Raw genomic sequence first — 13280 nt, forward strand, 5'->3', positions numbered from 1 at the left:
CTAACAAACATTGGCAAAGCCAATAGGTCTCATCTACAAAAGAGTTATTGGCTTTGCTAATGTGTTTTAGCCATTAGCCATGTGTACACCAGAGTAGCTGCTGTTCAGCATGGCTTGAAGCTAGTGGCATAGTGGTGTGGAGTGGAGTAGAGTAGCATAGGAGCAGTGGCGTAGAGCCCCGTGGTGCAAAGTACATTACAGTGGGGTACAGTGCAGTTGTTTAGAGTGTGTTAGGGTAGAGTTCAGTGGTTTAGAGTGCAGTGGCATGGAGTGGCATGGGACAGAGTAGAGTGGCATAGAGTGCAGTGGAGTAGAGTGGCATACAATAGAGTAGCAGAGAGAGCAGTAGTGTAGAGTGGTGCAGTGGCATAGATTGCAGAGTAGACTCACGTTGCAGGGAGTGCAGTGGTGTAGTGTAGAGTGATGCAGAGTAGAGTGGCATAGAATGCAGTAGTACATAGTACATTGGTGTATAGTACGGTGGTGGAGAGTGCAACACTGCAGAGTAGAGTGTCAGTGCAGTGATGTAGAGTGGAGTAGAGTGGCACAGAGCAGTGGCGTAGAGTACAGTGGTACAGAGTAGAGGGCAGTGGCGTACAGTGCAGTTGTTTAGAGTGCATTGGCGCAGAGTGCAGTGGCATGGTGTGGCATGGGGTAGAGTTGCATAGAGTGGAGTAGAGTGGCATACAATAGAGTAGCAGAGAGTGCAGTAATGCAGAGTGGTGCAGTGTCATAGAGTGCAGAGTATACTCATGTGGCAGAGAGTGTAGTGGTGTAGAGTGGTGCAGAGTGGCGTATTGTAGAGTGGTGTAGAGTAGAGTATAGTGCCTAGAGTGCAGTGGCATAGAGTAGAGTGGTGTAGAGTGCAGAGTTGTAGAGTAGAGTGTCAGTGCAGTGTTGTAGAGTGGTACAGAGAACAGTGGCATAGAGTACAGTGGTGCAGAGTAAAGGGCAGTGCAGTTGTTTAGAGTGCACTGGTGCAGAGTGCAGTTGCAAAGAGTGGCATCGGGCAGAGTAGAGTGGCATAGAATGCAGTGGAATAGAGTATATTGGTGCAAAATGCAGTAGTACAGAGCAGAGTGGTGTAGAGTATAGTGGCGGCCAGAGCAGTGTTGCAGAGTGTCAGTTTGCAGTGGTGTAGAGTGCATTGAACTAGAGTGCAGTGGTCAGAGTGGTATAGAGTACAGTGGCGTAGAATAGATTGTTTCAGAGTAGAGTGCAGTTGCATAGAGTGGAGAGGTGCAGGGTAGAGTGCAGTGGCATAGAATGTAGTGGCACAGAGTGCAGTGGCATAAAGTAGATTATTTCACAGTAGAGTGAGGTGGCTTAGAGTGGAGAAGTGCAGGTTAGAGTGGAGTTGCATAAAGTGGCATAGAGTGTGATGGCATAGAGTAAAGTAGTGTAGAGTGCCGTGGCATAGAGTGCAGAGGTGCAGAGTAGATTAGAATGATGTACAGTGTATTGATGTAGAGTGCAGGGGCATAGAGTTGAGTGTTACAGAGTAAAGTGCATTAGCATAGAGTGTATTAGCTTAGAGTGCAGTGGCGTACAGTGCAGCGTTGCAGAGTGGCAGAGAGTGGAGTTGTGCGGATTAGATTGGTGTTGCCTAGACTGGAGTGGTATGGCGAGCAGAGCGCAGTGGTGTAGAGAGGCGCAAAGTGCGGTAGCTTAGAGTAGAGTAGTACAGAGTAGAGTAGAGAAGCATAGTGTGAAGTAGCATAGAGAGCTGTGGCATAATGTGGAGTGGCTCCGAATGGAGAAGAGAACAGTGGCATGGAGTGGCGTAAAGTGGAGTGATACAGAGTAGGGTTCAGTGGTGTAGAGTGGTGCAGAGAAGAGTGGAGTGGAGCATGCATGGTGTGGTAACACACTGCCATTACATACAACACATGTTTGATTGAAATGACCATTACATTTGCACAGATATACAGTTTTTCAAATCAAACTATATTGTGCACAGACGATGATGTGTGGAAATTGCATCACCTAATGCAATGATTTGTTTTAATCATGTAAAGGTATTTGTTTCCAGCACATTTCAGAATTAACAAAAATGTGCTTGATTTGTACTCCTAATTCTGATATATTCTGAAGTCTATTTAAATGTTGTCATGTGATAGAAAAAACTCTTTCCTAACCCCAGAATCCAGCAAGATTGTTGCATAAATCCTCTCACTTTGAAGTCAGAGAAAGGAAAGTAAACACTAAGTTCCCACCGAAGACAGAGCCTGACATTTGACTTTGTTCTTTGAATGCACAGGAAATATAAAAAGATAAGAACAAGATTTACAGGCCTGTTTACAGAAAGGGAGCTCTCTGCAGGATACTGTAAATAAGGTTTTGGCAAGGGAAGGGACGAATTCAAGCTGCATAGCCTAAAACAAATAAAGCCAGCAAATTGAAAGCAACAAATTGTGAGTTACAAACCACAAGGCCAATGGCAAGCAGCAGGCAGAATGCATTCACAAGGAAGCACTATGAATTTACTTAAAGTGACAGCTGTGGGATACTTTGTGGGGAAAGTCCAGTATTTTAGTCCATATCTTGCAGAGGTTTGGCTACATCAATCACCCAGGTAGTATGACAAGAAGACCTGGAGTGGCTTCCATGTTGCAGGATAGGTCTGTACACCCATTCTATCAGTTTGCCACCATTTCCTATGGTACAGAGCTTCTGGCACACCTCTTGTAGGGTTAGTGCTAGGTAGCAGACATGAAATAGGGCATTTAATGATTATTTAAGGTGGTTGTAAGTAAGGAGTTGACCGGGGTGAAGATGGTAGTCTGCCACAAGGGTTTGGAAATTTAGTAGCTCACTGTTCAGAAACAAAGTCCCCAATTTTAAGACACCTGCAACATGCCACTGATGGAGTTGCTCTGAGCACAGTCATCCTGTGCGAGTGGGAAGGCTTAGGAAAGGTAGTGCAGGAGCATAGGGTTTCTTCGTGTCAGTGAGTTTACAGGTTCTGGCAAGGCAAGAGAAAGCCATGCATGATAACCCCTGATGGTGATCTATAGAATGGTCAGTAGGAAACGATGAGCAGTGCATTAAGCCTTCCTTAAAAGTCTTTACTGGTAAACCCCATCTCATGCAGGGAGGTGGGAAGAAAGCCAGTGAGCCACCCATTGGACATCTGCAGCTGAATAAAAGCATTCTAAGTCCAGAAGATCTAATCCACCCTGAGTCACAGTTAGCTTGAGTGGAAAGAGCTCCAGATGGCGCTGCAGCAACCAAATCAGATGTGTGGCCCGTCTGAAGAAGGAATGAAGGACGAGCAGGGGAAGGTTTGCAAAATAATACTATCATTGGGGTAGCACGCCATCTTCTCCAGTGCCACATGGCCTCTACAGAAAGCAGAAGAGAAGACCAAAAAGCAAACTGGGCTTGGAGGGACCGTTCGCTCTGCCGAGATTTTCATCCTGGAAATCAGTGTAAGAATGGTAGATATTAATCACTAGGTATCAAAAGGTAACTGGTTCCCATTTCAATCTGAGATCTAATTGTGTATGAAGGCGAAAACAGTGCCATATGTTAAAGAAACACTAATTAAGTTTTAAAATTTGTAAATTTTGTTTGTGCAATTTACATCCCAAATATTTTGAAGATTCTATGTGTACTTGACACTTAGGGATAACCCAGATCTCTAGTTTGGCTTTTGCTCAATTTCAAAACCATATAAAGACATGGACTAAGCGGACAATTGCCTTGCACAACCTTGCAAGGGGTCTGGCCCCTGCTCACCCTTCACAAGCACTAACAGCGAACCATTGCACCAGAAGAGTTTGCCAAGGTGTATGGGTGTTGATTGTTCAACCACTTGACATTGCCCCTTCTGTTTCGCTCCTGTGTGCAGACAACTCTCCCGGTACCCAATACCTTCAAATAGTATTGGTGGACCCGTCTTGTCTGATTTTAGGAATTGTCCCACCTTGTTCTTCTCTTCTTTATTTATCCAGTTGTTAGCAACAACCCGGATCTCCCATTTGATCTCAATTTCATCCTACTCTTTTATTATCTTTGATTGGTAGTCCGGGCTCCCATTTCTGAGATAAATGTAGAGTCCCGAACATACACTCTAGTGCAGTGAGACGACAGACAAGTTATGGGTATATCACATCCTGTCACCCACACCATCTGCCCTGCCTCTTTAAAAAAAAATAGGTTGAAAGTCCATGGGTGGTTGGGGTAAGCCAGATGTTGTTGTTCAATTTGCTTAAACTAGCATAAGGTTAATTACCTTAATGTTTCCCAAACTGTTTGCCAGGGGTTTTGAAATGTTCAGAAACATAATCAAAATGTTGCTGTTACTTTCTCTTCAGGAAAGATCGGGTAGATTTGAGTAGGGGTGATGTCCTTGCCGTGAAGGGCATTAATTTACTACTGAACAAGGACGTAATGTGACACCTGAATGTAGCACACCAGGAGGCAATCACTAAAGGTCCACAGTGAATAAATAGTGCTTATGTTAAAAAAGAGTACATAAATGCACTGACAACACAGTGAGGCATGGCCTCTCTTGCGTGTGTCTGTAAAACTGACGTTTGTTCTTGAATTTTTGTCCTGAATTTTGACCCTTTGTCCTGAATTTTTGTCCTGAATTTTGACCCTTTGTCCTGAATTTTTTACAGTCCTGTCCAGAATTTGCCTCAATGGCAGGTGGTCACCCTAGCCCCCTTAGCGGCATGCAGTCACGCACCCGCAGTGGCCGGCACTGTACATGGACGGCAGGCCCCTGACCTGAGAGCTTCTTACTGTGTGGAGGGTGGGGGGGGGAGGGGGTTACATGTACTTTGCAGGGCCCCCGTTCAAGTTTCTTTACCGTTACGCCACTGGATAGAGTGTGTGTGGTGTGTGTGTGTGTGTGCGTGTGCGCGCGGGCATGTATAACCACGCTGTGTGTGTGCGTGGGTGTGCGTGTGCGCGTGCGTGTGTCCTTCCAGCTCTCAGCTGTCGTTAAAACACATATTGGAATACCGTAGTTGCAAATAATAATGGGGGAAAGGAACTGATAGACTTAAAGATCGGACAAAAATATCTACTGAGTGGTCATCCTGGTTCTAAAATACAGAAGAAGAAGACCACTTCGACCTGTGTTATATTTTACTTGCAAATTCAGTTTTCCTAAAGTGTTTCTTCCTGTTTGCACCTCACAGAACCCAGGAAGGTCCAAGCACCAGGTCCAATCGCCTCCTTTAAATGTGATCAAGGAATCGCGAAACTCATGGAAAACTGACCTCTCTCTTTTCATTCAGGTGATTGCAGAGGAACTATCTGGCAACGATGACTATGTGGAACTTTCATTCAGCGCACGGAAGCTAGATGACAAGGTAAATCGTTTGCTAATAACCTCACTGAAACATGTAATAAGGAATGCTTCTGTGATTTTTAAAAAATTTACCCCGCAGCAATCCCCCCCACCACCCTCCTGCTGTCATTAAATAATCAAAGAATCCTCATCGAGGCTCGCAAAACGTCTTTCCCGATGATGACAAGTAATTAAAGAAAAATAAGTAATCTAATTAAAATTGAGACAATCTAGTTACGCTGGGATCTCATTTGTATGAAAATTGTGCCACAGATCAGAAGTTATTTAAAAAGTGAGCAATTCTAAGCAGTCAAAGCTGGAGTAATCCCAAGGGAAGTCTTACGGCCGCTCTATGCATGTTGTATAAGATAATTTCCATCAGACAAACATGAGGACGCGTTGTAATGTCTCTGAAGTTCTCGCGACCCCACATCTGACGAACAGAAAAACCCAGCCCATGCTGCCTCCAATATCTAATGCCTTATCCTGATGCCACATTAAACATTCTGTGCAATCTTCTGTTGATTGACATCAGGGTGTTTCTATTGTCATGCATGTAGCCACTTATGATTGGCAGTCCCTTTACATTGGGAAACGTGGTGGATCAATAGGTGGTAAGAAGTTTGTGGATCCCAGCACATACCCAGAATTTTTGCAGAGCATTCTAGGTTTGAAAACCTTGTGGGAGTCATGCAAGCCACACTTGCTGGAATAGCATGGGCCATTCAGTTGCCTAGCTTTTATAGAGTTCCCTGGTTGTCCGCTGATCAGAGCTAAAAAAAATGCAGCCAATCCCCATGGCAAGTGAGAGGAAAGAGGGATTTACAGACATAGGGCCTTATTATGAGTTTGGCGGATGGTCTTGGCCACCCGCCGAACTTCCGACGAGGAGGTTGTCACCATAGTGGCTGCCTTGCCGCCAAGCCCATTATGAGATTCCCGCTAGGTTGGCAGCTGGAAACCAGAGTTTCTGCCCGCCGGCCTAGCGGGAAACACCCTACAGCATTGTCACCGGCTCGTGATTGAGCCAGCAGCAATGCTGTAGGATGCAGGATGCACCAGCACCCTCGCAATGTTCACTGTCAGCAAAGCAGACAATGCGCATTGCAATGGTACTGGCCGGGGGGCCTCCTGCACCCCCTTGGGGCCCCCTGCACCCGTTCTCCGCCAGCCTTTTCATGGCAGTGTTATCGTCATGAAATCGCTGGCGCAGAACAAAGTCGTAATCCCCAGGGCAGCGCTGCTTGCAGTGCTGCCTTGGCGGATTAGGACCACCACGACTGCCAGACCACTGGGAGGACTAATACTGCTGTGCTGGTGGTCCGACCGCAGCACAACTGCCGTGGTCATAATGTGGTGTTCGGACCGCAGCATTTGGCGGCGGTCTGTACGCCACCGTTAGTCTGGCGATCAAAAGAGCGCCAGACTGGTACTAAGGCCCATAGTGTGCTTGACATGAACAGTTCGTCAATCGTATTTACAAGGTTAATGATACAGTAGTAGGCCCTATAGCAGATGCAAGAGTTTTTGCAGGTTGATATGGTATGACGCGACATAGTGACACCCAACTGTTGGAACATGGTCATCCAGGTATGAAACATATGCCTGACCTCCTGAGTTCTCCATGGGCTTCCTCTGCTTCTGCCCTTATCCTAAGAATCACAAACAGTGGTATCATATTGTTGAAGGATTATATATTTTAAGTGAGGTGTCTTAAATGTTGTGGAAATGGATTTCACCTTACCTTGGTAGTTCCAAAATTCTAGGCCAAGGTATTTAAAAAATGTTGTTGTAAATTTAGCTAATTTGGTTAACCTATCATAATTTGGACATTCTGCTCACCAAAATCTATTTATTATGTAAGCCATGCATTTACTATGCAATGGAAAATCAATGTGAGTATTGTTTCAATTTTGCAAATATGCAACGTTGTAAAATTGCCTTGTGGTTATTTGCAAAATCGTATTAAAAATGTCTATCAATCTTTCCCCCCACAAGTTGCTGTGTGTTTGCCTTTGCATGCCACATATTCCTTACACAACTTTAATTTGAGCAACATATTCTAGCTATTTCTAAAACTCTTTCCATGCACCAAATCTGCATACCTTATGAGAGGCACCTACATGGCTCCTTTCTGCCAACCACCTTCTCAGGGACTTCCGCCAATAATTGATTACAATCATTACACGGCTGGCAGTCTTAATAACCACAGCCTTGCAGTGGTGGTCAGGACTGCCGCTGCTGTGGTGGTCCGACTGCCACATTAAGACAGCCAGAATAGGTGATCCCAACGGGTTGACGGCGGGTGGAGGTCACAATCCGCAAGGGCAGGGCTTTACGGATTACGACCTCGTTCTCCACCAGCCTTTTCATTGCGGTTTCACTGCCAGGAGAAGCCTAGCGGGAAACACCTAATAGGTCCGGCGGAGTGGTCGTCCCTACAGAGGCATCCACCCTGTCGTGAGTTTGGCGTATAGGCTAGCCCATCCGCCAAACTCAAAATGAGGCCCTGAATGTGAACATTGAATAATTTGTTTGAGAAATCTGGTAATGCAGTTTAGTCACGTGTAAGCTGTCACAGCAGATTCACAATTCACCAATGCCTTTTTGAGCCACTATGGCCAATCAAATTTAAAATCGTATTCCCTGCAGCTTACTAATGATGTACCCAATTGTACCCAGTTGAAATGTAGGAGGAATACACAACAACATTAAAAAACTCAAGTTACTGTATTATGCCATGATATTGTTAATAATACGACAGCTGTAAGACTTAATTAACTTTGTGACAATTAAATGGAAAACTGAACTACAATAAACTTCTACTGCGGGATCTCTGTATCCATCATGATTAAATAGCTGAATGTGAGGTTGTTTAGGGGTATTATTGCAAGCTGAAGCATATTAGAATAGCGTGGCACAATCTATTTGGCATTCTGCAAGACTTCCTTTTTAGGCATCAAATGGATCATTTGCTCACTATTTCATGTTTGTTTCTCTTTTACTTCGCGTTGCCATTCTTTTTCGTTTGCTGCCATTGATGAGTAACACTGTACTTATACAGAAAATGCCAAGTCCTAACATAAACATAAGCAAGGATGATTATGGTATGATATAGCTGTTGGTGGCAAGTTTGTGGTTTGCTGCTGTTCTTCATTGACGAGAGATAGGAGAGAATGTGGTTTTGCTCTCTCCACACTCTGCTACTAGACAACAAACTCTGACACAGTAAGACCCCTTCAAGATAGCATTGATTCAGTCAACCTAAAGGGATGCTAAGGGCTCGAGCACCATAACCTTAGGATCTGCTCTACGGTGGGTCATTCCAGCATCTCTGAATTATGATCTTCTTACAAAAATCCTATTTGAGCAGCATGTGATAAAAACTGGACTATATTAGCAATGCAGTCCTTCTCAAAGCCCAAGAATGAAACGCTGCAAAACATTTCATTGTAACTCATAAGGCCGTAATTGATGTGAGGCTTCAAATCTGCACATCCTTGGACGCCAGGAACCCAGCCACTGCTATCCACAACACATGAAGGTTTGTATCACAAGTCCATTTCACAAATTGTCATTTTTGTGATTGCTTCCACAACTGCACAACATAATATCCACAGTGCATTATACACACAGACAAACTGCACCCACACATTTACTCACACCCTTGAACACAAATAAATATGCGATTAAAATTGGACACTTGAATTTTGCTGCTATTTTTGAGTGTTAATTTCAATAACTATAAAGTATTGTGTGTAAGTGAAATAGACTTTGATTCAAATAATTTAGAAGGCTGCAATATAGATACCACCTGCCACGATGGATGGAAGCTCAAGGTATTACAATAACAGTTCCTCTAAAAGGTTTGAAGTGCCATCAAAAAGTCACTGAAAGGTAGAGTGGTAGGAATGGATGCCCTCTCTGTGGGGCTATCTGGCTTTTGATAACATCCTGACCCTCCGAATGTTTGGTTTGCTTTCCTAGATCTGGAGATTATATATTCAGAAGATCACACCAGCAGGCTTTATGCGTGGCAGTCCTCAATACTAGAAATCGCATATAGATTTTATCCGGTACCTTTGAATCTGACTAATCTGATTTTCTCTAAATTGATGGTAGGTTGATTGTCTAGAATATAGCCCCTCATCCGTGAATCCACTCTGTAGGTTGATTTGGGTGACATGACATCTAGCAGCAGCATCAGTTCAAAATGATCAAGATGGGCTCCTTATCCAACTTAAGTGGACATCTACTGAGCACACAATAGTTAAATGTGGATATTAAAGAGTAGGTGGAGGGCACAAATACATGCTGATGTTAAAATCACTATAAATTGGTTCTTGACAAAGTGTTGTAACCAAGCTTGTTGATGATATGTAGAAGCCAATGTAAAGCATCTCATCCGGACATCTTAGTCCAAAGATTTGCTCTATCAGTCTTGTCACTGGTGCTGAAGAAGTCCATAAAAACATATTGCAGAAGGGTGATTAACAGATCAAAGTGTACTCATAGTCTTTAAGGCAAAGGCCATTACAATATACATTGTTGATTACCCCAAACAAGCGCCTGTTGGAGCCTACAGAAGAATGTTCCAATTATCGACCGACTCAAGAAGGGTGATCCTCAACTTGTTTCCAAATAGCTCTACAACAAGACACAGCAATGAAAAGAGGCAACATTTTGGAGGAACATTCCTCTTTCTTTTCAAGTACTTGAATGATGATTGCTCCTGTTAAAAATAAAGTGCAACATGTCAGGCAGCTCTCAAATTTAACATGCGTTAAGTGCTAAAATAGCGAGCAGAACAGGAAAAAGTTAACAGAAAATTGTCATTTCAACTGATCAGATCACTCGCATGAAAGGGGTCAGTTGAAGCCTAGTTCTAAGATAGATGTAATTTAGGACAGTTTAAATATGTTTTCTACCAATTTAAGTCCATGGAACGTGATCACATGACAGAAGTTTAGTACTTTCAGCAAACCTTATCTATATCATATCCAAAATTATTGTATTTAAAAAAATGCTTATATAATTTTTTTGATAATTGTTTATGGAAACATTTTCGTCCTCATTGTGACTTTGCGGTCCCACCACAGGACCGCCAAAGCCGTGGGAAGGACGCCACCATCATGCCGGTGGAGTTCCCTCCCGTTGTATTACAGTGTTCCCTCCAGGCTGCAGCGGGAATATTGAATTATGACATTTCGTCCGGGCGGACCAGCGGGAACAGTGCTACAGTATTGGTCTCAGCTCCCTTACGTGAGCCGAGGAAAATACCCTAGCACAACAGCACCATTGGAATGCGCACTGCCTGCAAAGCACCATCGGAATGCGCACTCTCTGCAAAGCAGACAGGCCCCCTGTGGCCCCCGGTACTGGCTTTCCACCAGCCTTTCCATGGCAGGGTGACGGCCATGGAAAGGGTGGCAGAAAGCTGAGTTGTGATCAGCATGGCCTGTGGCTGAGCACAACTCAGACCGCCGACAGCCCATTGGGAACAATGTTCCTGGTGTGGACGGTGGTCTTTAGGGGGTCCCACCCTCCAAAGTTGTAATGTGGTGGTAGGGCCGCCAGGAGTGCAGCGTCCCACCACCACCACCACAAATGGTCTGAAGACTGCCACACTCGTAATGAGGCCCTTTATCTTTTGATGTTGACTTTAATGTTTGTTAAACATATTTATTAAATTGTTTTTTGATAATACAAAAAATTGAAGTATTTCAAATCTACAAGATTATTTAAAAATGAGATGTGCTATTTATACGGGCCATTTAAATGTAATTTTAAATTAATTTATTAAATTTAAAAGTATTATCATTTGCTTATTTTACAACATTATTTATTCAGTTTACAATTTATAAAAATAAAAAGGATTTTTATTTATGTTGAATTTTTACATTAAAATAACACTGTTTTTCATACATGTTATTATTGGGGTTGGAATATTAACTATGTCACCGTTAAAGTCAAACTTTTTACTATATGTAGATTAAATTAAAGAGGGAATATTAAATGCAATCCCTTCAATATCCAATGCTTTCCACATTGTAAGATATATTGGAGTGCGATTAGTAAATCACACCCCTTCAATGTACAACGCTTTCCATAATGTGCCTTGGATTGGAGTGGGCATAGGAAATCTAAGCCATTCAATGTCCAACTCTTTACCAAATCTAGATTAGATTTGAGTGTGAATAGTAAATGGAGCCCCTTCAATGTCAAATGCTTTCTCCAGTGTATCTAACATAAGAGTGGGAGAAGTATATCAAACACCTTTATTGTCGAACATTCACCAATGAAGCTTTAATTGCAGAGAAAATAGTAAATTTAACCTCTTCAAGTAAATTAAACTTTCTTGATGTGTAAAGGTTTTCCACATGTATGGAAGGTTACTGCCCATGTCATTGAAGATGATAATAATATTGCAGAGATCATTAACATTATTCATTTCTACTTTCCAATATTATTAATTTTTACTTTCTAATATTAATAATTTCTACTTTTTAAAATTCTCAATTGCATTTTTATAACAATGATTTATGTAGTCATTGTTTTAATTAACCATTTTTCATTTCTTTTAATATTTGTTTTACATGCTCATGTTTTCACTTTTCAAACACGAGATGTTACGTTTATGTTTCACATTTTCACATATTGCACCATTCATATAACAAATCTTTTATAATATTTTGTATCAAGCAATGTTTATCAGAGAACTTTTTATAGCATTTTGAGAAATACATGGCATGTTTTTATATATTATTAAATACTTCAAACCTATTAAGTACAATTATTCAGTATTTTGATACATTCTGCATGTTTTTTACATTTGTAAAAATGTTTATCACAGTTTTTCCAGCAAAGAAAATCTATTGTTAACATTTTTCATTACTTTTCCATTGTTTTCTATGATTTTGCGTAGTTAGTATTTTTTATGTTGTGGCCATTTGTTTTAATGCTATCTTTATATTTTAGTTCATTAACCTAAATTTCAGTCTTTTCAACTTCTGTGTGGTTACGGTTCTCTGTTGATGCTCTACAGATCAGGAAACACTAACTTTGAGCTACTTTTTAGGATTTTGTATTTGAGGGCTGTGTGTAAGTCTAGTATTGTTAGAAATAGGTTAGTGTTTTGATGTGATTTACTCGCTCAGTGTTTGGTTGTTTTAGTATTAGACATGTAGTGCATTATGCCTTTATGTATTATGAATAATTTAATTTAATGTTCCTGTACAATGCATTATATACTCTAGAGGTTTATTTTCCCTTTGGATACATTTTCTTTAATTTTAAAGGAAATAGATTGGTTTCATCTTAACAAATATGATTTTTAATTTCGATTATTATTTTCGTTTTTTGGAGCAGATTGTATATTTTTATTTTCAGGTTTTAAATGTATTTTGAGGAGTACTATTTTTACCTCTGCAAATTTGTTTGGCACTTCAAATACTTGCATTTTTTTTAGGTCTTTGGGCCTCATTAAGAGTTTGGCGGACCGAAAACTCCTCAAAAACTCCCAACAGGGTAGCTGCTGCCTATGCGGCAACCGCCCCGCCAGAGTCATTAAGAGTTTCCTGCTAGGTCGGCGGGCAGAAACCTAAGCTTCCACCGGCTGGCCTAGCGGGAAACAGGCTACAGTATTTTCTCAGGCTCGTAATCCAGAGGGTGGCAATGCTATAGCCAGCTGGGTGCTACAGCACTCTCGCAATGTCAGAATGCAAAGCAGACAGTCAACATTGCGAGGGTGCTGGGCAGGGGGTCCCCTGCACTTCACATGGCAAGTGCATGGGCAGTGCAGGGGCACCCCTGTTGCCCCCTGCACCTATTCTCCGCCAGCCTTTTTGTGGCAGTGTTACCACCATGAAAAGTCTGGCGGATAACAAGATCATAATCCACAGGGCAGTGCTGCTTGCAGCGGTGCACTGGCGGATTAGGATCTTCGCCACCCCCAGACCACCGGGATGCAAGATCC

At 42.4% G+C, this 13280-nt stretch overlaps 1 protein-coding gene across 1 annotated transcript in view; it reads left to right on the forward strand.

Moving 5' to 3' along the window:
• The window catches only part of CPNE4 (copine 4), a 1215102-nt gene that overhangs the window by 643741 nt on the left and 558081 nt on the right, over window positions 1-13280 (forward strand). The window contains exon 5 of the mRNA XM_069211919.1: window positions 5253-5327. Within this exon, the coding sequence (XP_069068020.1) occupies window positions 5253-5327 (75 nt within the window). The remainder of the gene's footprint in view (window positions 1-5252; window positions 5328-13280) is intronic.

The sequence above is a fragment of the Pleurodeles waltl genome, chromosome 10 (genome assembly GCF_031143425.1).
Source record: "Pleurodeles waltl isolate 20211129_DDA chromosome 10, aPleWal1.hap1.20221129, whole genome shotgun sequence".
NCBI lineage: Eukaryota > Metazoa > Chordata > Amphibia > Caudata > Salamandridae > Pleurodeles > Pleurodeles waltl.